Source organism: Martes martes (assembly GCF_963455335.1).
Source record: "Martes martes genome assembly, chromosome: 2".
In the NCBI taxonomy this organism is placed as follows: domain Eukaryota; kingdom Metazoa; phylum Chordata; class Mammalia; order Carnivora; family Mustelidae; genus Martes; species Martes martes.
This window is the reverse complement of record NC_137889.1, coordinates 90145904-90171838: the sequence shown is the minus strand read 5'-3', so window position 1 is coordinate 90171838 and position 25935 is coordinate 90145904. Positions and strand designations below refer to the sequence as shown.

General features: G+C 40.2%; 2 protein-coding genes across 2 annotated transcripts in view; both read right to left on the bottom strand.

Moving 5' to 3' along the window:
* The window catches only part of HERC5 (HECT and RLD domain containing E3 ubiquitin protein ligase 5), a gene marked incomplete at its 5' end in the record, with an annotated part of 41165 nt that extends 29361 nt beyond the window's left edge, over positions 1 to 11804 (bottom strand). Inside the window, 7 exons of the mRNA XM_080796801.1 lie at positions 295 to 440; positions 2461 to 2591; positions 3279 to 3370; positions 4824 to 5045; positions 7783 to 7859; positions 8532 to 8652; positions 11522 to 11804. Coding sequence (XP_080652927.1) covers positions 295 to 440; positions 2461 to 2591; positions 3279 to 3370; positions 4824 to 5045; positions 7783 to 7859; positions 8532 to 8652; positions 11522 to 11804 — 1072 coding nt within the window. The remainder of the gene's footprint in view (positions 1 to 294; positions 441 to 2460; positions 2592 to 3278; positions 3371 to 4823; positions 5046 to 7782; positions 7860 to 8531; positions 8653 to 11521) is intronic.
* Positions 11805 to 16647: 4843 nt separating this feature from the next.
* HERC6 (HECT and RLD domain containing E3 ubiquitin protein ligase family member 6) overlaps positions 16648 to 25935 on the bottom strand; it is a 60484-nt gene continuing 51196 nt past the window's right edge. The window contains exons 17-23 of the mRNA XM_080830772.1: positions 25736 to 25879; positions 23874 to 24040; positions 22105 to 22168; positions 20784 to 20854; positions 19038 to 19224; positions 18847 to 18949; positions 16648 to 17252 (exon numbers count right to left, since the gene is read on the bottom strand). Coding sequence (XP_080686898.1) covers positions 17023 to 17252; positions 18847 to 18949; positions 19038 to 19224; positions 20784 to 20854; positions 22105 to 22168; positions 23874 to 24040; positions 25736 to 25879 — 966 coding nt within the window. The 3' untranslated portion in view covers positions 16648 to 17022. The remainder of the gene's footprint in view (positions 17253 to 18846; positions 18950 to 19037; positions 19225 to 20783; positions 20855 to 22104; positions 22169 to 23873; positions 24041 to 25735; positions 25880 to 25935) is intronic.

Sequence of the window (25935 nt, the reverse complement as noted above, 5' to 3'; positions counted from 1 at the left end):
TAATAGGTCTCCTATAAATATGCCTCTGAATCCATATAATCTATTTTATGTTCTATCATTTTAGGTCCACATTAATCTTATTAATCTGAAGGAATAAGAGAAAACTAATGGTTATTTTTACTTCATTAATTATACTGAATATTTTAAGCTCTTTACAAGTAAAAAAATGAAACCAATGTTTAGAGAAACTTCCTTCATAGTCATACATTTTTTTTCCTTGTCACATTACACACAGAAAAGTCAGTTTCTTGAGAGTGGTATTTAAGCCAAATCCTGTGTTCCTACAAAATTTACCAAATTTGAGTTCTTCATTTGATGGCAATTTCATGGGAAGTGGTATCAGCTGATTATGTGTTCCACCGTTTCCCAGTTGTCCTTCTTTTCCAGAACCAAAAGAAAAGACTTTCCCCAAATCAGAAACATAGGCAAGTGTGTGCCGCCTATTAAATAAAAGCACAGATGGTCAATTCTCAATTATCTACAATGAAGAGAGTACACAGCAACACGTAAACTGCTGAAATTAGGTCACCCAGTGAGTGAAACTAGTTAACCAACTTCCAATGGATGAAATTAGCAACATGGAAACTAAAATAGCATTAATGTGTGGCTCAGATGATTTTGGAATCCCTATGTCCACTCAAGGCCACAATGCGGGCCTTGGGAAAAGGCATTCCCTGGACAGGAACAAGCAGCTGCCCTTGCTTGCTACTCCTTTTTCAAACCTTGACTTGAGAGTCACCACCTCTTGGAAGCCATCTTTGAGTGCCCCCTCTCCCCATCCTAGAAGATGGAATTAGGTGAACCTTTCTGAGCTCCATTTCCCAAAGACCTTTACCATAATGACTCCCTTACTGATATGCTCCTAGGCCTCTCCCACTCTAGAATGTGTTAAGCAAAGAATTTGGCCTTTGTCCTCAGTTCCTGGGAGGTAACCTCTAAACCCTTAGAATTTCCCAAGTGATAGGAGCGTCTTTGTTATTCATGGGAAGATCCTGAGATCACACCTAACAGCCTACCCAGGTGGCTTGGGAAGGGCCTCTCTGGCTTCACTGAAGCCCAACCTACAGGGAGGGAGAGGCCAGAATTTGAGTTCACCGCTGCAGGCAATGATTCAATCAACCATGACTAGGCAATGAAGCCATAGTAACAACTCTGGACTTGGGTTGGGCTTCCCTGGATGACAATACTATACACATCATCATGTATCGGGCTGGGAGAAGGTAATAACATTCTGTCCATGATTCTATGGGGACTGGAGAGTGGAAGACTCCTCCTGGACTCTGTTCCAGACATCCCTTCCTTTGACTGGTTCTAATTTGTATCCATTTCTTATAATAAATGTGAATACGGCTTTAATAACTTTCAGTAAGTTCTGAGCATCTTTCCAGTGAATTCTCTTGTGTTAGTAGGGGAACTGCCCCCCTGGTGTGTATTAAGATATCTCTAACATGAGACTCCTCTTCTAACACATGCTACTTAAAGAAATGAGTGTTTTGAAAAATCCAAAGTGGTGAAAATGTCCCCCTGAATGCACAGAATCATACCATCCCAATAATCTGGTCTACTTTAATAATATCCATTTATGTAATTTTACTCCAGGATCATAAAAGAATAGGTCTATGGACTGAAAGGTACATACACAAGTTTTCTTTACACAAAGGATTTTGGTAAACAAACACATGAACCCAATATTCAGATAGAGCCTGAATTTGCTTGTGTTTAATAAGGAAAGACTTGCCCAAAAGAAGAGTATCTGACTGAAAAGACTTCTTAACCTTACCACAAACCCAAAATCCCACTGGTTAGAAGTGAATGATGTTCAAGGAATAACTAAATGAGCCAAGGAGTTTGAGCAAATTTTTCTACTTTTATTAACAACAACAACAAAAGCTGGAAAAATCAAACTTATTAGAATATTCTACTCAAACCACCAATGACTTTGTCTTATCCTCTACTGTGATCACTCTGAAAGAATTACAGTAACTTAGTAGGTTGGCCTCTAAGGGGTTGTGAGAAAGATATCAATGAATAAACCTTTGTGATTCATGTTTATTTTTTCCCAAGTAAATGACATATTTTTCTTAAAGGTGAAAGTCTGTCTGAGCAGTTACAAAGATATTTCACTAAAGGGGCAACAGAAAGTGAATAATTTTCTCATTAATAAAAATTAATGCAGGGCATGCCTGGCTGGCTCAGTCTGAGAAGTATGCAACTCTTGATCTCAGAGTCATGAGTTCTAGCCCCACATTGGGTTTAGAGATTATTTAGATATTAAAAAAAAATGAAAACAAATATATATGCTAAAATAAAGATTATTATCTAACATAAATTAAGCATCTTCATGTGAAAATATTTGATACGTTTATCTCAATAACAAAAAACTGATGAAGTTTTATTAAACTACCTATCTAAATTTATCATAATGATTTCATCAATCTTCACAGACACTTGACAACTTACCTTCCACATGCTAGCTGGGTCACTCTAGTTCCAGTGAGCTCAGTCACCAAACGGGGTCTTAACTCATTCTGTGTGGAATTGTGACCGAGTTGCCCATATTTCCCAGCACCAAAAGTAAATACCTGCCCATCCTAAAGAAAAAAAACGTATCAGATTCTAGAAAAATACAACAGTAAGTAATATTACTTAATAATAAAATATTACTGAATTCACTGATATCACTGCATAATTAACAAAAGGGCTATTCACTGATGCCTCATTGATGCCTCACTCAGGGGAGCCTGGGTAGCTCAGTCAGTTACGCATCTGACTTTTTTTTTTTTTTAAGGTTTTTATTTACTTATTTGACAGAGATCACAAGTAGGCAGAGCAGCAGGCTCCCCGCTGAGCAGAGAGCCCGATTCGGGGCTCGATCCCAGGACCCTGGGATCATGACCTGAGCCGAAGGCAGAGGATTTAATTCACTGAGCCACCCACGTGCCCCAGCATCTGACTCTTGATTTCAGCTCAGGGTCATGGTATCAAGCCCTACATTGGGCTCTACACTCAAGAGGAGTCTGCTTTTCTCCCTCTTTCTCTGCCCCTCCCCACCCTGCTCATGTGCACACTCTCTAAAATAATTAAGGAAATCCTTAAAAAAAAAAAAAAAAAAAAAGACCACCAAAGCAAAGCCCCAAATTATCAGGAGGACAATCCTACATGTGAGAAGTGACCCTTCTTCCCAGGGAAATACTAAGTTCCCAAATCCAGGTGTTTTGTGCTTTTCCCACTCTAAAGTTCTTCCAGAATTACCATTGGAGAGACAAGGATACACGCACCTCTGTGAGCAGGGCAGTGTGAGAGCCACCACAAGCAAGAAATTCAACTTTCTGATTGTCCAGTGCTTCAATGAGGGAAGGAAAATCTTCACCTATGCAAGAAAAAGAATCTGAAGTGATCAAATGAGAACGCTGATTTGCACCCTGGAGTTCCATGCTACTAGGAACACACCTGCACTCTCAGCTGGTAGTCACAGTTCCTAACACCTTTTGACAAGAAATCCCACAGTGTTGGTACACTTATTCTGGCCTAAAACTGGGGGTGAGGCAGTGGTCAAAGGGCCACACACAGGAGAACACGTATGTGAAAGTGTCAAGCCACTTTCCAGAACCCACTCCTCCTGTCAGCCTAACTTGATTAACTTCAATTGCAGCATATCTGGTATTTCCAATTCCCATCTAAAATCACCCCTTTAATGAACATAAAGATTCTTTTTTTTTCTTTTAAATTCTCTACTACAGGGTTCCTGCCCTATACTACCTCTTCTTTCTTTTCACAATTTCCCTGTCAAAAGCACTTAGAGGTTCAGCAAAAACAGTTTAACTGCTCTTTATTCCTTTCCCTCCTTTGAGTATTTTTCCATCACTGACTATGGTTTCTCCTGAGGGCCATATCAGGGAAAGATGCAGTGTATGACCACTAACCCAGGGGGAAACAGGTACATTACCACAACTGATAAAGCAGCAGTCTGCCACACCTGAAAACTCCAAGACGTATTCAGGATCATAAGAAAGTTTGCCATCTGCTTTGTGGAAGTAGTTCAACAACAGGAATAACAGGTTTCTTTCCCTTATCTGTGTATGCAGATATATTAATACCCTATAGACTAAGATTAGAATCTGTGAGTTGCTAAAGAGATCATCAGTATTCTTTTGTCTTAAAATGGAATAGTAACAGACATTTATGTGCAAAGGCACTTCGGAGGTCATTTCATCCAAATGCATCACTTTATAGAAAAAGAAAATAAGGCCTAGAAAAAAGTTAAGTGACTCAGCCAGGCCCTGCCATTAGTTAACTGCAAAGTGGGAAGCAGAGACCAGGTATTCCGATCAGTGCAGTGCTCTTTCGCTTAGCCCACACAACCCTGACAGACATCTCAATCACAGCAACAACTTCCACTATGCATGTCTCCTAGATTGCTTCTGCCCTGAAGACAGAGATAACAAAAAAAAAAAAAAAAAAAAAGACAGAGATAACCACAACCAGGAAGAAAAGCACCAATGACAGTGAAGATCTGAACCATTTTTGACAGGGTGGCTTGTGTTAAATTCATCTCTTATCTAAGAAATACATTTGAGGGGCGCCTGGGTCGCTCAGTGGGTTAAAGCCTCTGCCTTTGGCTCGGGTCATGGTCTCGGGGTCCTGGGATCAAGGCCCGCATCGGGCTCTCTGCTCAGCAGGGAGCGTGCTTCCTCCTCTCTCTCTCTGCCTGCCTCTCTGCCTACTTGTGATCTCTGTCAAATAAATAAAAAAATCTAAAAAATAAAGTTTAAAAAAAAAAGAAATATATTTGATAATGTGAACTTGAAAATACAGTTCCATACCGTCAGTGTGGCCCAGGCCTAGTTGCCCCAAATCATTTCTTCCCCATGAGTAAATGTTTCCAGACATGGATAAGGCCATGCTGTGGGCTTTTCCTGCAGAAATCTGAACCAAGGGGACTCCTGAAAGGTGCTCCACAACCTGTGGTGTGGGGACTGAGGCAAATAGTCTTCCAATTCCAAGCTGGCCATGTAAATTCTGTCCCCATGCAAAGAGCTCACCACCTTGACATAAACAAACAAAATGCTGCTTTATTAAGTTTGAACTACAGGAGACATTAACTTCGGGCATTATGTATGTTATCCATACTATACTATCAGTATCTTTGGGCATTATGTATGTTATTCATACTATACTATCAGTCTCTTACATTCAACTTCCCAGGTCTGAGAGAAAAACCCGAAGCAATCTCCTCTTTAGCAGTAACAGTTACACTTCCTTACCTTCTGCTTCAAAGGGTAGAGTTTGTGTCCTTGCTTCCCCAAATATTATCTTCCAAGATTGTGATGTACCAGTAATAGCCCCTGAACATCCCCCTCTGCCCCACATCACTACATGATGGGCTTTTTTAATGGTCATGTCCCTTTCAAAAAATACACATGTGGAAAAACTAACCCTCAATGTGAGGATATTAGGAGGTGGACCTTTGGAAGGTGACTAGGATTAGCTGAGATCATCAGGGTGGAGCCCTCGAGAATGAGATTAGTGCCCATATGAGAGATTCCAAAGAGTTCTCTTGCCCTCCCCACCATGTAAGAAGATGGGCCCTCCACACAGACACCGAACCTGCTGACACCCTGAATTGGACTTCTAGCCTCCAGAATTGGGAGAAAGAATTTTCTGCTGTTTAATTCAGCCAATCTATGGTATTTTTGTTATAGCAGCCCAAACCGACAAAGACCAGTAGAATGAAGCTACCTGAACATACAACAACCAAATTCAAGGAATGGGTCCATGAAAACCAAAACATTCTACATCTAGGAAAACAGAACCTAAAATTAATGTTTTTCTTCTGCCCACCCACTCTGTTCATGTGCCTGAAGATTCTAAATAATGTGTAATTTGAAATTACAGCACAGTATCTTGAAAAAGTCTGCATCTTCCTGTTAACTGAATACATGGAGCGTGCAAAAAAGTTCTGAAGTGTTTATCTAATGGAATTGACAATATCTGATCTGAAAAAATATATCAGAGAATTAATGCTTACTGAGCACCTCTTTGTAAGATACCATGTAGAATCTGGTCGGGGGGCAGAACTCTCCTTCAAAGGTAACACCATGTGCCTATCAGGAAGTAAGAATATAATGATGAGGGGTGCCTGGGTGGCTCAGTGGGTTAAGCCTCTGCCTTCAGCTCAGGTCATGGTTCCAGGGTCCTGGGATCGAGCCCCGCATTGGGCTCTCTGCTCAGCAGGGAGCCTGCTTCCTCCTCTCTCTGCCTGCCTCTCTGGCTACTTGTGATCTCTTGCTGTCAAATAAGTAAATGTTTAAAAAAAAAAAAAAGAATATAATGATGAAATGATCAATTCTCTTTCTTGCTTCCCCAATTTTCATTCTTCCTAGATTATGATTTACCAGTAATAAACTCTGAATATCTCTTTTGCCCCAATATCATTAGACCCTAGGCTTCTATTTTATCTTTATAACCTGAACGGGGTAGATACTCAAAACGAAATGTGTTCACGAACGGATGAAGTCAAACAATCAGGCCAATTTTTTCCAATGCAAGTTCATATTCTCAAACTTCAACAGGGCCCTCAACACAGGTCAAATTCTGAATTATTTACTTCCCTTTTATCCCAATTTCCCTTTAGTCTGTTTTTATCTGTCCTATGTATTTAAAATTTTTTTTTTCCTTGACCCTGAATTCCTATCTATCACCATCCTGTCATAATCATTCCTCCATGGTCAAGTTCCTTTAGGAAGTAATCTATATTCACTGTTTCAACTTCCCACCATTATGGTGTCTGATAAGAAGTAAGAAATATTAAAGGCTGGGAGAATCCCTGAATTCAAATGGTAATGTGGGAGCACATCAGAGGCCTGCAAACTGGCCACAAGAGCAGACCCAAGAGATTCTAAGTTCCTGTCATGGGAGATGAAGGAGCACTTGGAAAAAGTAAGAAGGTTCTAGAAAAGGGTAGCCCAAGCCTGGTGCTGTTTCCAGAATGATTTTGATTATTCAAAATATTTTCATTGTTTCGTATTTGAAAAATAAAAACATGGAACTGTTGAAATAAATCTCCAGGGTCAAGATAGAGCCATTCCTACCCAGGGTGCCATGTCTGCAAACTGACTTACACGTTCCTCTAAATGTTCTGCTTGGCCAGAAACACCATGTATCCAACCAGTAAGCCAATCCCCAAACACCAAGCCAACTCCAGGGTGTATACTTATTTCCTCATTCCCTGATCTTTCCAAATTAGGTTACATATGCAACCCCAACCAATCATGCCCTATTATTGCACTGTGACTTCTAAGGCTCTATACAAACTCTCGGTCTTGCTCGAAATCCTCCCAGGAAAGTGCTCCATTGTTTGTGATACACTGTACTCCCAATCCATCAACTATTGTCCTTGAATAACAGAGGGTATCAAATTCTTTACTAAATTGTTTGTTTTGTCATTTGAAGAGTACAATGTAGGTACAGTAAATATGGAAACCTGAAGATTTTACACATCCAAAAATTCTTACTTTCTAACAAGTGCCTTGGGGTGCCTGGCTGGCTCAGTTGGTAGAACATGTGACTCTTCATCAATCTATCTCAGGGTTGTGAGTTCAAGCCCCATGTCGGGCCTAGAGCTTACTTTAAAAAAAAACAACAAAAAACGAAGAAGTGCCCTGAACTATATCAAATTCAAAACCATTATTCTTGTCTATTACAAAGTGAAGCATATATACTCTACTCATTCTACATATACGCACATTTACTCCCTCTAAAAAATAATAGTCCAGAAAGTACCTTTTGAAAGTGCAAGAGAATGATAATCTCCACATGTGATCTGAATTATACTTTTTTCTTGTAAAATGCACTGAAACCTGATGAAAGAAAATATATTTTATGTCAATCACTATAATGGAAGTCACAACATCAATGTTACAATTATTAATTGTATTTCATTGGGACTGAAGCTCAAGAAAAATTTAAATTTACTACTTCACATTCAGTACACCTAATATTATAAAAAATACTACATGTGTTTTAGTTGGTGGTTTAAAAGATAAATAACGTACACTATATAATTATAATTAGAATGATCCCAAGTCTCTCTTGCAAACAATAATTGTATGATACAGGAATAATACAAAATGAAAATAAGTTCTAAGTCACAAGATCTACTAGGAAAGTCTCACAAATCATTCCACAATAATGTTATTTTTCTCCTGCGTTGAAAACTTTTATTTCTGATCATCTAACTCACAGGATTATTATGAGGGGTAAATGAACCAGTGAATGTGGAAGTCCAATTTGGGGTGAGGCAGACCAACAATCATTTCTTTTAAATGTCAAAACAACACACGATGTCTATGGACATAACTTGGTTGTATCTCACTGATGGAATTCACTGATCATTTCAGAATTGTTTACTTAAGAGCCACTATGTAAAAGCAGGAGACAAGTTTAATATAAAGTAACATTTTCCTACAAAAATTGGTTGCTGTTTGAATAAGTTTTAAATAATTTTTAATAAAAGAAAAAAGTTCCCTTACCTTGCATGTTCTATGCTATAGTTGTATTCAAATGGTTTTCCATCTGAGGACAGAATCAGCATATGCTCTGCTCCTTGGTCCACAGAATGTATCTTCATTTTTTTTCCTAACTTAATGCATTCTGCAGAGCAAACCCAATCAGGAACTATCATCATTCAGGTTATTACCCACTATTATTATTTATTTCATTAAAATACACTTAAAACACTTGAAGAAAAATTTCAACTAGACAATCTTTAGTTTAACATGAACCTCTCCTTAAAGAAAAATTCAAGAACAAAACCAGACAAATTAGGAATGACTACTGTTTTGACCATGGATTTTTTTTTTCAATTTGGGAAGGCACTGATTTATTCTTTGTTTTAAATTGAATATAGTTTTGGGGCACCAGGGTGGCTCAGTTAAGCATCTTTCTTGATTTCAGCTCAGGTCATACATGATCTCAGGGTTGTGAGATGGAGGAGCGTGGAGCCTGCTTACATTTCTTTCTTTCCCTCTTCTCCTGTCCCTCTCTCATCTAAAAAAATTTTTTAAAAATTCAATATAGTTTTTAAATAACCAATTAAAATATTTGCTTTTAGATTCCTGTTTAATAGTCTGAGACAGAGAAATTAAATTTGAAGTAACAGAAATTAAAAAGTCTATAAGAAAATATAACAGTATCTGGATGGCATTAACTAGTTTTAGGAGAAAATATACTGTGTATTTTGAGATATACTCTTTCCAAATACAAAACAAATAATAATAATAATAAAATTCTCCTAATTGCTCCATATAGGAGCCAAGTTCTATATTTTGTTTTTCTTTTTAATATTTTTTATTTATTCATTTGAGAGAGAGAAAGAGAGCACACAACCAGTGGGGAGGCAAAGGGAGAGGGAGAGAAGCAGGCTACCTACTGAGCCAGCCCGGAGCCTCATGGGGGGCTAGATGGATCCCAGGACCTGCAGATGATGACCTGAGCCAAAGGCAGACACTCAACCATCGGAGCCACCCAAGCACCCCCAAGTTCTATAATTTAAAAAGGAAGAATTGTGGTTGAGGACTAATTTTTTTTTAAAGATTTTATTTATTTATTTGACAGAGAAAGACACAGCGAGAGAGGGATCACCAGCAGGGTGAGTGCGAGAGGAAGAAGCAGGCTTCGCCCTGAGCAGGGAACTTGATGCTGGGCTCCATCCCAGGACCCCCGGGATCAAGACGTGAGCTGAAGGCAGATGCTTAACCACTGAGTCACCCACTAACTTTTAAGGAGACATGCTGTTAAAAGAATTTTTATTGTCATGACTGCATATTTAGCCCTTCCTAAAATTTAAGAGACCTAAAAAGTGTCCACAGTTACCATTTACTCTTATTTAATTTGTTCACAAAAACTGGATGTGGGGATTTTACTTTTCAGTTCTAACCAAACTGGATTTATTCATGTAAAAATCTCAAAGCACAAACCTTCTTATTAGAAATGCTATGAGAACCAACACAGTATAGGTAATAAAGAAGAAATGGTTAAACAGACTAGTATTTTTCAGAGATCAGCATTTCCAATCAGTTGGGAAAAAAGTTACTCAAGGGCCAGGGAGGAAAAGGTTACTCAGAAAAGGTAAAGGGACATCAGACTAACCATCTGGAGAAACAAATAAATCTGGATTCCCCTACGTCCTAAAATCAAAATGATTTTCAAGTGAATCCCAAATTTTAACTTGAAAAATAAAAGCGTTAAGGAGAGCCTGGGTGGTTCTGTTGGTTAAACCCCACACAGACCCTTGATTTCAACTCAGGTTTTGATCTCAGGGTCATGAGTTCAAGCCCCCCGTTGGGCTCCACCGAGCCTACTTCAAAAAATAAGTAAAAGCTGGGGTGCCTGGGTGTCTCAGTGGGTTAAGCTTCTGCCTTGGCTCAGGTCATGATCTCCGGGTCCTGTGATTGAGCCCCGTCAGGTTCTCTACTCAGCAGGGAGCCTGCTTCCCTCTCTCTCTGCCTGCCTCTCTGCCTGCTTGTGATCTCTGTCGGTCAAATAAATAAACAAAATCTTTAAAAAAAAAAAAAAAAGTAAAAGCTTAAAATTGCTACAAAGATGGGTACATTAAAAAAAAAAAAAAAACAAAACCTGAGTGTGGATAGCTGTGTAACACAAAATCCGTAAGTCTTACCAGAAAAGATCGATGAAGGAAGACCATAAAATAACATCAACTAAAACATCACGTCTATGCTATTCTTACTCAATATTCAAATAACGCTTCAAATAAGAAAAAGATTAACAACTCAATTTTTAAAAAGCCAGTTTAAGATATGAACAAGCAGTTCACCAAAAAAGGAATGCAAACGATCAATAGAAAAAAGGAAAAGATGCTCGACTTTCTTCGCTCAACAGACGGGCGAAATTTCGAAGATTAAGAATGTGGTCCTTCGCTTTCCTCCACCATTAAAATGGGAACCACAGTTCCTGACCTCATCGACGGAGATTACTACCACCTCGGCCAAGGGCAACTGTAGGCGTTCTTTAAATCGTTTACGTATACATGATATTGTCGTTGAGAACAAGAAAACTATATTCTCCAAACGCGCACAAAATCGGAGCCGCTGTGTTCTCCCAAGGAGTGAGCGAAAAGTAAACTTCGACAGAAACCAATGCTAAAGGAAGAAGATGCAGCCTGCACGTGCTCTCCGTCCGCCCGGGCGACTCGCAGAGTGCGCGACCCAGCTCCCGCCACAGTCCTGCAAACTCGGCTCCAAACGGGAACGCGGATAAAGGAGCGCTCAGGCACTCGCACGCGCGAAATTCAAAAGCTACCCGGCCCGGAGCGTTTCTGCGGCCACCGGTGACCGCGGCAGCGTCGGGTCCCCTTCGGAGCTTCCCTTCCCGTTTAGAGAAGGCCCGCCACACGCACCCTCGGGCAGCTCCGCCGACGCTGCATTTGGGGCCCCCGGCCGCCCACCCTCACACCCCCAGCACGAGGCGGAAGGGCCCAGGGGGCACTGGCCCGCCCACTCACTCGGCTTCTTGGCGCTGTCGCTCCCCGCCGGCAGCTGGTGAACCTCGACGCCGGCCCCGCCGCGCTCCAACACCACGAGGCGCCCGCGCGTGCAGCACATCTGTCGCGTCGCCTCGGTCCTCTGGGACAGCGCTCTGCGGAGGCCGGCGGCGCTGGGGAAGAGCCAGAGCTGAGTGCCCGGCGGCTCGGCGGAGCGCCGCGGCGCTGCGGGTCGCGACGGCGGGTCCGGCTCGGGAACCGGGCGCACGCCGCCGCGAGCTCTCCTTCGCGGCCTCTGCTCCATCACGGCTTTCCCGGGCTCTACGGCCGCGCGTCTGCTCTCCGGGTGTCGGAGGAGACGGAGCCCCCGAGAAAACCGTCCGCGGCGTCACGGTGCGCAGCCGGAGCTAGCGGACAGCACTGTGGCGTCGAGGAACCCCAGCCTCGCCTGCTCCGCCCCCGCTCAGACGCCGGGCTCGCAACGTGCTGTTTGGGGGCGGAGCCCGCAGCGCCGGGAGGAAATGAAACCGTAGCTCTGGTTCGGGGGTGGAATAGAGAAGGAAAGGGAAAGGGAAACTCGGACGGGTCACGAAGGGCTTGGAAGGCTGCCAGAGGACACAGGGTGCTGGCGGAGGACGGGATGGGTGGGCAGGGCTGAGGGGGCGTCCCCGGGCTCGCAGGGGCCCCCTGAGCGTCTGGACCCGGTGGCCTTGGAAGAAACACTGCAGTTCCGCTAGGAGGAGCACTGACACCGCGGACCTGCCGAATTTCCAGGAACGACAGTGGGAAGGAAAGCGGCTTCGTTCAGCGTTCGGTCTGGGGCTCCGCCAGTCGGCCGCGAGGAAACTGAAATCGAGAGCCGCGCGGTCGGTCCCTCCGCCCACACCGCGGTGCCTGGCAACCGCGGAGGCGCTTTCTGTCAGCACGGTTTGCCTTTTCGAGAATCCCTTACGCAGGGAGTCAACCCTGTGCGGTCTTTGGTTTTTTTCTCGGCTTAGCTTAATGCTTTTGAGGTTAATCCCGTGTTTCATGAGTAGTTGGTCAGTCAGTAGTGATTGTTGGTTGGTATTACGACAGAGGGGTAGCAGTTTATCCATTCACCGATCCACGGACATTTCAGTTCTTTCCAGTGAATAGAGGTGCTATGACTGTGAGCACGTCTTGGGGCGGATATATGTTTTCTTTTCTTGGGAGTAAATACCTAAAAATGGAACTGCTGTATCGTATGGTAAATACATGCATGAATATGATACAAGAAACTACCAAACCTTTCCAAAGTGCTTTGCCGTTTTGCATTCCCTCCGGCAATTTATGGGAGTGCCAGTCCCTCTATATCCTCGACATTTGGTATTTTCAGTCTTTTCAATTATAGCAGTTGCAGTTGTCTATACGCGTATCTTTGGGGGGTTTTTTGAGGATTTTATATTTATTTGAAAGACATAGATACAGCGAGAGAAGGAACACAAGCAGGGGGAGTGGGAGAAGGAGAAGCAGGCACCCCACTGAGCAGGGAACCCGATATGGGGCTCAGCGGACCCTGGGATCATGACCTGAGCCAAAGGTGGACACAGAATGACTGAGCCACCCAGATGCCCCTCTGTGTATCTTACTGTGGTTTTCATTTCCATTTCCCTAATCCTTAATGATGTTGAAGCATCTTTTCATATGCTTATTAGGGCTAACCTCTGTCTTTTCCTTGGTGAAGCGTCTATTCACATCTTTTTGCCATTTATTAATTTGCTTATTATCTCAAAGTTCTTTTTATATATTACAATACCTTGTGTTATATATCGCCCTTCATAGATATGTTTTGAAATATTTTCTACCAATCTGTGGCATGTTTGAAAATGTTATGAAGTGTCTTTTGAAGAGCTGAAAGTTTTAATTTTAATGTAATTTATCCATTTTTTTCTTTTACATAGTTAATGCCTTTCTTTTTTTTTCTTTTGTCTTAGGAAATCTTTGCTTAACCCGAGGTTACAGAGATTTTCTTATATGTTATCGTCTACAAGTTTTACAGTTTTAGGTCTTTGTTACACTTCAAATGAATTATTCTTTATGGCATGAGGAAAGGAAAGAGGTTCATTTTTGTCCAGATTTCCCGTTATTCTACCTAGCCTTTCCCCATTGAATTGCCTTAGCATCTTTGTCAAAACTCTGTTGGCTATGTACAATTGAGTTTATTTCTGGACTAAATTTACTGTGTCCCCTTGATCCATATTTCTGTTTATACTCTAAGACCACACTGCCTTGATTACTGTAGATTATAATTAAGTCTCAAAATCACTTCATTCAAACGCCCACCATTGTCCTTTCTTCAGTGTTGTTTCGGGTGTTATATTTATTTGTTTGTTTTGGCCATTTTAGGTCCTTCCCATTTCCATATATATTTCAGGATAAGTTCATCGATATCTACAAAATGGACTGCAGGGACTTTGAGATTGCACTATATTAAATCAGTTTGGGAAGAAATGACACACTGATAATACTGACTCTTGGGTCCATGAGCATATCTCTCCCCATCAATTTCTTTTTTTTAAGATTGGTTTATTTATTTGAGAGAGAGAGAACTGTGTGCCCACACATGTGGCGTTGGCTGGCATTGAGAGTCTCAGGCCGGCTCTGGAGGTCACGACCAGAGCCAAAACAAGAGTCTGAGGCTTAACCCACTGCAGCACTAGGTGCCCTTCCCCATTAATTTAAAGCTGCTTTAATGTCTTTCAGCAATATTTTTTGGTTTTTACTGTATAGTGTAACATGTTTTGTTAAATTTATCCTTAAGTATTTATCTTTTTATATTATAAATAGTTCTTTAAAATTTCAATTTATGATTGTTGTTTATATATGTAAGTACTTAATTTTTATATATTGACCTTGAATCCTGACACTTTTCTATATTTACTTAACAGTTTTAATAGGTTTTGTTTTGGTTCGGTTTGGTATTAGATCTGTTAGGATCTTCTGCAGATAATGATGTCGTCTATAAATAAGATAGTAGTACTTTTTCCTTTCCAATCATTATGCTTTTCTTTTTTTCTTTGCCCTCTTACATGGAATAATACCTCTAGTACAATGTTGTACAAGAAGTGATGAGAGGCACCCTTACCTTGTTAATAGTTTTGGAAGGCATTTAGTCTCTTACCATTGAATGTAAGGTTAGCTCTTTGCAGGTTCTATCAGGTTGAGAAAGTTTCCTTCTGGTTCTAATTTGCTAAGAATATCATACATAAGTGGCTATTGCAATTGGTCAAAAATTTTTTCTGCCTTTATTGAGGTAATTATATCGGTTTTCTTTGTCTTATTACAGTGAGATCTAATAGATTTTTAAGTGCTTTTCTGGACTAAACTAACTCCACGTGGCCGCAAAGTTTTATCCTTTTTATATTTTGTTGGATATGTTTGATATGTTAAAATCTTAGAAAGTTTTTTTGTGTTTCTGTTCATGAGAGATATTTGTAGTTTTCTTTTCCTGTAATGTCTTTGTCTGGTTTTGACATGAGAGTAATGCCAACATTGTACTTAATTGGGCAGTGTTTCCTCTTCCTCTGTTTTCTTTTTTCTTTCTAAAAAGATCTTATTTTTAAGTCATCTCTATTCCCAACTTGAGGCTCAAACTCTTAACTCCCAGATCAAGAGTTGCATGCTCTTCTGACTGAGCCAGCCAGGCACTCCTCTTCCTTTGTTTTCTGAAAGAGTATGTAAAGAACTACTACAGTAGGGGCACCTGGGTGGTTCAATCTGGTAGCGTCTGTCTTCTGCTCAGGTGATGATCCCAGCATCCTGGAATCTAGACTGCATAGGCTCCCTGCTCCGCAAGGACTCTGCTTCTCCCTCTCCCTCAGCCACTCTCCCCACTCATTCTCTCACTCTCTCATTGTCTCTCTCAAGTAAATATATAAAATCTTTAAAAAGAAGAAAAGAATTGCTGCACTGTCTTCCCTAAATGTTTAGTATAGTTCATCCATTTGCATTAGAAAAATTTATGTTGGAGTTGAAAGTCCTGAAAAATATAACCTAAAAGTTAAGTACCTACGGATCCCTGAGACTTAGAGGTTACCGTTTCCCTTAAAATTCAAAAAGAATACATCTGGGCCCCCATTCCATTTATTAGAGAAACCAGACATGTCCAAAATAAATCTGAAGATTCACTGGGGCTTGTGTTTCTAAGGACCACCCCACATTCTAGTGTCCTTAGTAAATTCTCTCTGTTCTATCTGTCCTCTGGCGATCCTCCCCTCTTTCCACATCATCACCCCGACATGGACTACACCCCAAGGTGTTTCCTTTCCAAAAGTGCCATTGATATAAGACATCATCTCTGTATGGTTTGCCATTACAACAGGCATTTAAAGAATAGATTACAGTTTAAAATGTAATATAAGATAGAACTGGTGTACAAAATTCATTGGCCATTTACAGCCATATTTCTCTTTCTCCTTTAATTCATTCCATAGCCATATTGCTAAGACATATTTCATGTCCTTCATTCTCTCCAACTACCAATAGATAGGAGTTCCTGGTTGGGCTTAGAGTTTAGCCAAAATAATGATATATGCATTTAGAATATTCTTGGAACACAGTATCGAGCATAAGTAATTCTTCAATGAATTAATGAATCCTTTTAACATTTAGATTTTTCAAATAAATTACTCAGCAGTTGGCTAAAATAAAAATTCTGGAGACACACTAGAATATAAAATATACATTTACATGCCTCAAAAACATGTTGAATTATTACTTTTTCAAGCTTAAACATATCTTTCATATTTACAGACAATGTGTTTATTAGATATACAATATTTTTTAAAATATCTGTTAGCGGGGCACCTGGGTGACTCAGTGGGTTAAGTTTCTGCCTTTGGCTCAGGTCATGATCTCAGGGTTCTGGGATTGAGCCCCGCATCCAACTCTTTGCTGAGCAGGGAGCCTGCTTCCCTCCACCCCACCTCTCTGCCTGACTCTGCCTACTTGTGATCTCTGTCTGTCAGATAAATAAATAAAATCTTAAAAAAAAAATCTATTAGCTTTTAATATTCAGTTTATTTTTAAATGATAATTACTGTTCAGGAATAATTTGGTAAAAAACAAACATTCTGATAACAAATTCAGGGATCAAGAAATGTTGATTCTTTTTTTTTTTTTTTTTTAAAGATTTATTTATTTATTTATTGGACAGAGATCACAAGTAGGCAGAGAGGCAGGCAGAGACAGAGGAGGAAGCAGGCTCCCTGCTGAGCAGAGAGCCCGATGCGGGGCTCGATCCCAGGACCCTGGGATCCTGACCTGAGCCCAAGGCAGAGGCTTTAACCCACTGAGCCACCCAGGCACCCCATGTTGATTCATTTTTAAAAATCACTTTTTTTTAATCCCTCTTGATTCATCATTTTATTGTTTATCCCAACATTTGTCAACTAATTCTGCCTAAAACTTGTCAACACTTTGTGCTACTTAGACCTAAGGAAGAACAGAAGAGTCGAAGGATGAGGGCTTAAGGCTCTGAGGCCTCACTGAAACTCGCAGGATCACTGTTGCTCTGTGACTTGGACAGAGGCAAATCCCCTGTTGCTGTTGATGGCTACTTGAAGGGCTTCCTCCACTTTTTCCATTGTAGAATATTTAGGAAGGTCCAGAATACTGTGACAGGTCAGCGCTCTTGGGTAATCTGTTTCACGGAAAGTTTCAGGACAGCGAAATATGATTCCCATTTCCTGTTTGCCTCTTACAGGCAGTCTGTCATTTCCCCTAAGAAAAACTAGAAAGGAATAAATTTTGGTTAAGATATTTCATAGCAAGAGCAAAACGTAAAATGAAAAGGAAGAAATGAATCACTTCATTCAATAGATACCACTGAGTACCCTTGTGTAGAGAGAGCCACATAGGGCCATGTAGAGCATAGAAAAATTATGACATCTGGTCTTTGTCCTCAGTGAGTTCATAGTCTAATTAGGGAAAATCACATACATGAAAAGAGAAGAGCAAGATACATGGAAGTTTAATTTAGCTCAGCTAGGAAGGCTGAGGTGAACAGGCCCTGAGACTGACAGGCGGTACCCAGCTGGGGGAGCAGGGAGACTACAGGGGTCACATCTGGCTAGTTAGTTCTCCAGGAAAGGCAGAAGGGGAAAGCCCAAGAAAATGTTAGAACTATGAAGATGTAAGTAAACTCACTGAATGCACAGACAGTGGAATCAATGGGCTGAAGCAAGTTTCCCTCTCATTAAGAGAGATTAGACAGGGATTGTGGAGAATAGGTTTGTGAAGTTGGAATTGTCCTCCGATGTCCTCAAGAACAACGAAAATAGCAAAAAGATTAATATCTACAGAATGACTGAAAAATGGGAAGGGAGATGAGAGAATAAGTCATTAAATCTGTCCAAGGGAAACCTTAGGGTTCCCACCAAGAGAAGTTCTCGTATCACAAGCCACAGTTTATTGGTTCAGAGCCTTGGCTTTGGATCAGCCTAGTGGGTTCAGAGTCTGTTTCTCACACTCACCAGCTGTCTGAATATAGGCAAACTACTAAACGCATCAAGCCTCTTTTCCTCAGATCTGAAATGAGGAAAAAAATAAGTACCGTACCTCAAAACATGGCTATTAGGATAAAGGGAGGTAACAGATAGGAAGTGGTCAGTACAATGCTTGACACAGAGTTAAGCACACAATAAAGGCATTGGTATTATCATCAGTGGAATTGCTACTAGTATTATTTCTAAAATAGTATTAGAAAAATATACATAGTCCTAATTCCATAGGATTTTGATAAACAAAGATAAGAATGTGAGAGTGAAGGCTTGATTAGAAGGCAACTAGCAATATTTTTTTTTTTTCAATGGGAAACCAGGCTTATATAAGAGAAAGAACATTGATTTAGGAAGCCTGGCTTTGCTGTAAACACGTGTGACCCACTATTAAGAATGACTTCATGGGGGCACCTGAGTGGCTCAGTTGGTTAAGCCTCTGCCTTCGGCTCAGGTCATGATCCCAGGGTCCTGGGATGGAGCCCCACATTGGGCTCTCTGCTCAGCAGGGAGCCTGCTTCCTCCCCCCTCTCTCTGCCTGCCTCTCTGCCTACTTGTGAGCTCTCTCAAATAAATAAATAAAATCTTAAAAAAAAAAGATGATTAAAAAAAAAAAAGAATGACTTCATGGTGGGGTGCCTGAATGGCTCAGTTGGAAGAGCATGCTAGTCTTGATCTTGGGGTGGTAAGTTTTAAGCCTTATGTTGGGTGTAGATATTACTTAAATAAATTATTCAATTAAATAAAACATTTAATAATGACTTCATGGCAAATATTTATCTTTTAAAAAGATACATAATTATAAATCCATCTATTAGTAATACTTACAGAGGAATTTTCTCTTCTCCTCCAGAGTTAATTTGTGGAAAGCTTTCCAAAACATCAGTATAGTTGGATGTGATTTGTGGTATCCTTGATTATATTGTGAATTCTTGAGAAAAAGAGGGAGAAAAATGGATTTTAGGGGGAATATATAGAAGTTGTTTGGAAGAAGTGGGGGGACTTCGGTTATCACTAACCTCTTCAAACTGCTTCCAGTCATAGTCAGTATTTCCAACCATTGCTGTCATCAGTTCTTTGGGCTGGAAAAGTTTAACAAGTATTTCCTTGTCACAGACTTTATAAAATCCTCTCTGAAATTCCTCATAAACTGCGTTTACAGAGGTGTCAAAAATGTAATCAATGCATGCAGAAACATATTCTTTCCTTGAGGGAAGAAAAAAAAAGCCAATAACATGTTTCACCACTGCCTAAAATATTCTCTATTTTGCCCTTTTAACAATTTTTTTTAACAATTTCTATTAAGAAAGAAAAGTAAATTATTCAGAGGGAAGTAAAAACCTGTGGCCAGCTGAAGGAAGACACCTTGAAGTGTGTAGCAGAAGGACAAAGACTTTGTTTTGCTGCTCTTTCCCTCCGAGAGAGATATACTTTTAAAACAGTCATCTGTACATGTAATTCTCTGGCTTAAAATCTTTCGAAGGCTTTCTTTCCATTGCCCTTAGGGTAAATTCCAAACTTTTGGATCTGACTACTGCCTGACACAGCAGCCTCTTCCCACTTGGCATCTGAATCTTTGACCTTTGATAGTTGCAGGGGGGGAGCTCCCCGTCTTTCTTAGAGTTGGGGCCATAGCATGCACTGCTCCCTCCTTACATGCTGACTTCTGTCAACCATCAGAGAGGTCCATAGCAACAGGACTAGTTCTCAGGGTTGATCCACTGTTCCCCTCTACCTTCTCTCTCACATCATGTGTCACTGTGTGGAAATCATTTCTGCAAAAGTCTGTCTCCCCCCCGCCCTGATGAACTTCCTGACGGCAGGAAGAAGGTATGTCCACCTGACAGCCACCTGACAGCCACCAGAAACATGGAAGTCTCCCACCCAGTTTCAGGGACTGCCCTAGCAGAGTGTAGTATCTGACCACCTTCTGCCATCCCCTGGAACCAGTAGTGTGCTGGTAAATGGTTAACAACCAGTTCTCTAAAGAGAAGAAAATGGAAGGGAACCCTCATTTGCAGCATTTGCCAGTTTTGTGGTATAAATATTCCTACGATGGCTGATTTCATGCTATTAATACCTCAATAATAAACTCTCAAAATTTTTGAAAATTGAACAATCAGCTCTCACAAGCAGATGCCAGCTGGTTCCAGCATGACACTACTGTAAATCTCTTAATTAACTTTTGTCACAGTGCTCATCCTTATTGACATCATATTACATAATAATTTAGTTATATATGGTCTTTCTGCCCCACTGGAATTGAAGCTCCAGGTTTTGTCTGTTTCACAGCTGTCTCTCTGGCACCCAGAATAGGATCTGGTACAGAGGAAGGGCTCAAAAATAATTGTTAAGTGGTAACTAGTGAAAAGTTCTGCAAAGGAAATATTTAATCCTGACTCCTTTTCCCCATTCTCTCTCTTTTTTTTTTAAGATTTTATTTATTTATTTGACAGAGAGCACAAGTAGGCAGAGAGGCAGGCAGAGAGAGAGGAAGGGAAGCAGGCTCCCCGCTGAGCAGAGAACCTGATGTGGGGCTCAATCCCAGGACCCTGGGATCATGACCTGAGCCGAAGGCAGAGGCTTTAACCCACTGAGCCACCCAGGCGCCCCTCCCCATTCTCTTAACCTGTAAACTTTTTAATCTTTCTCAGAGATGAGGAGCTAAAATGATCATCTGAAAATCTAAAATACATGTGTAAATTATAGTGGTAACAAACATGTTATGTGTATTCATAGCAGATGTTCTAAGTCTCAAAACTTACTTATTGCTTTGGTCCACAGGTACGGAGATCCCATTTGGAATTAAATCAACATCCTTTTTGTCCCAGTATATCTGTAACCAAAATATATTCAGTACCAAATATGAAAGAAAGTCTGAATAATTCAACTGCAGGGGCCACGGGCAGGTCACCCTATTGAGGGGCCACTTTAGCATAAAGATTATTTCTGAGTTAAAAGCAATTAAAACCCAGCAGAATCAGAAAAAAGTAACAAAAATTTTAAAACCTCCAACAGATTGAGGAAAAGCTCTTTACCTCCCCCAACAACTGTCTAAAAATAATTTAGATAGAGGACCTGCTCCAGGAAGAGAGCTACCACCACAGACAACTACATAGACTCTGAACTAGGCCTGGTGGACAGAGAGGAACCTAGCAAGGCTCATTTGATCAAAGTCCTCTATGTTGGGGCACCTGGGTGGCTCAGTTGTTAAGCATCTGCCTTCGGCTCAGGTCATGATCCCAGGGTCCTGGAACTGAACCCCGCATGGGGCTCCCTGCTTGGCAGGAAGCCTGCTTCTCCCTCTCCCACTCCCCCTGCTTGTGTTCCCTCTCTTGCTGTCTCTCTGTCAAATAAATAAATAAAATCTTAAAAAAAAAAAAAAAGTCCTCTATGTCCCATTGTTTCTGAGCCGCCCAACAAACATTTGTTTACCAAACATTTGCTCTTTTTCATCTTCCTGTAAGTTGCATTTCTTCCCTCTGAAGTCCTAGGCCCCTACCCCCTTCTCCTTAGTTCAGAATGACATAAATACGTCATTTTGCCTGTCTTTGGAATTTCCATGTCTGGATGGATTCCTTGCACATACAAAATTAAATCTGATATTCTCCTTTAATCTTTGTCATGTCAATTTGATTCTTAGTCCAACTAGAAGGACTTTGAAAGAATAAATTCTTCCTTCCCAACACAACCACAATACCATTATTGCCAGGACATTCTTCCCTATAACTAATAATAACTGGGAACTAAATTATTACGTAGTTCAGCCTTTTAAATACATATAAAAATTAAAAAGCATACCCTAGTATATGCTGTATGTAGTCTTAAGCATTTAGTGGTTTACGTTGTTCACACTGATTGCATAATTGCTGTATTTTCACTTTCTTTGAGACTATATAAACATAAGGTATCAAAGGAGGAGCAGGTGGGAGGAAAGTCATATAATACAGAAGTGAAATATGCTCAAAAAAGGAATCCCAAGGGGGCAGGGTGGAAAATTTTTTTAAAAAGAAATCCCATATTTAAGGTAATATAATAAAAATTATTGTAAAAAACAGATGAAAGCTAAACTACATTGGTACTCACAGAAAAATATATGTCAAGTTCTTCTCCAATGTCATCAGCTTCATTATCTAGAACTTGCAAATTCCTAATGAAAATTTTCATTTAAAAAGTAATATTTAATTAAAAAATAAAAATTATATTCTCGATCTTCTCAAATTTCAAAAATAACAAATGTTCAGTAGAAAAACTCTTGAACAATAAAGAAACGTATAAAATGCCACGTAAATGTCCTTACCTTCCCACTCCCTCTTCTTAGAGTTAACCTTGTTTTTACAGTTTTGTTGAGCCACTGCTAATACATAGACACTGCTGTGTCTTGATGGAAATTACAGAAAGTAGCCCCTTCCTATAGACCAGTGATTCCCTATCAGGGGAGATTTTGACCCCTAGAGGACATTTGGCAAAATCTGGAGATATCTTTGGTTGTTACAATTAGAGGGAAGGTCACTACTGGCATCTAGTGGGTAGCAGCCCCCTTAGCTGTTAAATACCCTACAATGCCCAGATCAGCCTTCCACAACAAAGAATTATCTAGCCCCTAATCTCAGTGTTGCCAAGGTTGAGAAGCCCTGTTCTCTAGAGTGTCAGGGCATATAGTGTAAATCCAGGCAGTTTACTCTTACACAAATAGTACATCAGAAGAGAATCCTTTTCGATCTGTTGCCAATTGTGTATTTTATGAAAAACTTTTTAACATTTGTCAGTCTGTAAGCACAAAAAGGACATCTCATTTTCATTCATATTTCCTTAAGTACTAGGAAGATTGAGCATATTTTCATTTTTTGATTAGCCATATGTGTGTGTGTGTGTGTGCATGTGTGTGTATACACACACATACCCTCAGCCATATTTATCTGTGATGACACACACACATATATATTTATATTTATATATCGGCAATACTAATCTTTGTCTATCATCTATGTTGCTAGGATTTTCCTCACAGGATATAGTTTACCTTTTAACTTAGAACAAATAGTGCTCGCTTCGGCAGCACATATACTAACTTAGAACAAGTATTTTTCAGTACTTAAAAAATAGAGTTGATGACATGCTGATGAATTTAAATAAATTAAATGACAGTGCCTGCGGGACTCAGTGGGTTAAGCATCTACCTTCAACTCAGGGCATGATCCTGGGATTCAAGCCCCAGATCTGACTCCCTGATCTGCAGGGGGGCCTGCTTCTCCCTCTCCCTCTGCCTGCTTCTCCCCCTGCTTGTGCTCTCTCTCTCCGTCAAATAAATAAATAAAATCTTTAAAAATTAATTAATTAATTAAATGACTAAATATGATTTATGAAAATAAATGTAGCATGCATGGTTCTCATTAAAAATATTATTTCCGGGGCACCTGGGTGGCTCATTGGTTAAGCATCCTGCTCTTAATGACCTCAGGATTGAGCTTCATTGAGCTCTGGGCTGAGTGTGGAGTCTGCTTGAGATTCTCTTTCTCCCTCTCTGTCTCTCTGGCCCTCCACCCCTGCTGTCTGTCTCTCTCTAAATGAATAAATAAAGTCTTTCAAAAAAAAAAAAAAGAATACTGTGTACAGTTTCCATCTAGATAAATTTAAGATACTAGGCTCTGTTGTAGGTTGATAATTAGAAGAGCACTTGGCTTTTCCTTATTCTTGAAGGCATACTTTATTATAAGTCAGGCTAAGATTCAAATTCATCAAAAGAGTATACATTTATAGAAACTGAAGACCTTGTCTCTGTGTGTATGTGTGATTAACATCATTTGTTCCTGAATAACTGAGACTTAACATAGTTCTGGAAAAATATTACTTACTTTCCCAGAAGAGGACTGAGTTCTTTTAAATCTTGCAATGATGGCTTTTGGTCCAGAAGTTTCTTAAACAGAGCCAGTGGAAAAGGAAGGTTGGCAACATTTGAGTTGTTTAGGGAGAGTCCACACAGGATCCCAAAAAGGAAATATCTCTTCTTTTCAAATACAGGCTGGAAAAGGAGAAGAAAAAGAAAATCCCTAAGGTATTAGAAATAATCAATAATCCAAAAGGATAAAGAGATTAGTAAAAATTGGTTTTGGTTTCCTTTTCTAAAAGTCACAAATTAGGAACAAAGTGGGTTTCAGGAAAAGAAAGTTTGAGCTTCTTACACAGGCTTTAATACAATTTAAATTTCTTCCTTAAGATAAAATATAAGCTAATAGTTCAGAATATTAAATAAATGAATTTACTTTTTGTTTCTGAAAGTGTATCTGGAATATTAAAAAAATACGCTCAGATGGCCTTATAAGCCAAGGTTGTCATTATTTAATGTTATCATCTTTGCCTTCAAATTCATGTAGAAAAAAGACACAGCAGAAGGAAGAGTACTCTTTATCTGCACTTTCATTGTGCATCAGGCATGTCATGTGTGTCAGACAAGTGTGTCCCCTTCAGTGATACTGCCCTCAGCCTAGGTGTGCTGACAGGGACAAGCATATGGGTCAGGGAAGGTGACTGATGCTGTTGACAGTGAAGGTGGGCAAGGAAAGAGTCCTGATGAAACGGCTTTACTCTTTGCACTTTGTAGTCCCAGATGAGGGAAAACACTGGCCACCCCTTGCCAGACCATCACTAGAGCACAGCCAAGAGAAAACTAGCCTGAAAATCCTAAATGCATTTTTAAAAAATATTTTATTTACTTATTTATTTATTTATCAGAGAGAGAGCACAAGCAGGGGGAGAGCGGTGGGCAGATGGAGAAGCAGACTCCCTGCTGAGCAGGGGACAACCTGGGACTTGATCCCAGAACCCTGGGATTGTGACCTAAGCCGAAGGCAGGTGCTTAACCAATTACGCCACCCATGCATCCCTCTAAATGCATTTTTAACATTTATGCTTACAATAGCTGTAAGAAGTAAATAGAGCATGTAGATTGAGGCTATTACATAAGTAGCCCAATGTCATTCACTAATGTCATTCATTGCTAACAGCAAAGCTGGCCCTGAAATAGAAATCTTAGAATTTCTATAAAATTCTAGGAAATTCAAAGTACTCCAGAATGACAAAAATCCGATCAGTGGCTGTGTGGGCATGGGGCAGGAAGTGTGTGGAGGGTGGGATTAGAAAGGGGTATGAGGAAATTTGGGGGAATGATGAATATGTTCATTATTTTGATTGTGGTGATAGTTTCATGGATATATTTGTAATCAAAACTTAACCAAATTGAACACCTGATGTGTAGGTTATTGTATCTGAAATATACTTCATAAAAGCTATTTAAAAATTTAACATGCAAAAAAACAAAATTTAACATGCTGGGGCGCCTGGATGGCTCAGTGGGTTAAAGCCTCTGTCTTTGGCTCAGGTCATGATCCCAGGGTCCTGGGATTGAGCCCCACATTGGGCTCTCTGCTCAGCAGGGAGCCTGCTTCCCTCTCTCTCTCTCTGCCTGCCTCTCTGCCTACTTGTGATCTCTCTCTCTCTGTGTCAAATAAATAAATAAAATCTTTAAAAAATATATTTAACATGCATAGAAGCACCTGGGGATCTTACAGAATACATGCTCTGATCTGGGGTGGGACCTGAGATTCTGCTTTTCTAATAGCCCCTAAGTAATTTACATTATTATTATTATGGTTTTCGTGTTGCAGTATATGGTATACTTTTTCTGTCCTGGAAAACTGTAAGAAAATAAAAGACTTACGCTGACAGGAAACCACATGTAAGAACCTTCTTCAGGATATATGAACATTCCATATTCTGTCTTGGTCATCTCTTCAAATATATAGTAGAAGAACTCGGCTATTACCCCGTACCCCTGAGAACATATTTCTTTAGTAAATTCAATCTGAGGAAAGAGAACACATTCACAGGCTCAGATTTAAAATAGGATGCCTTGATCTT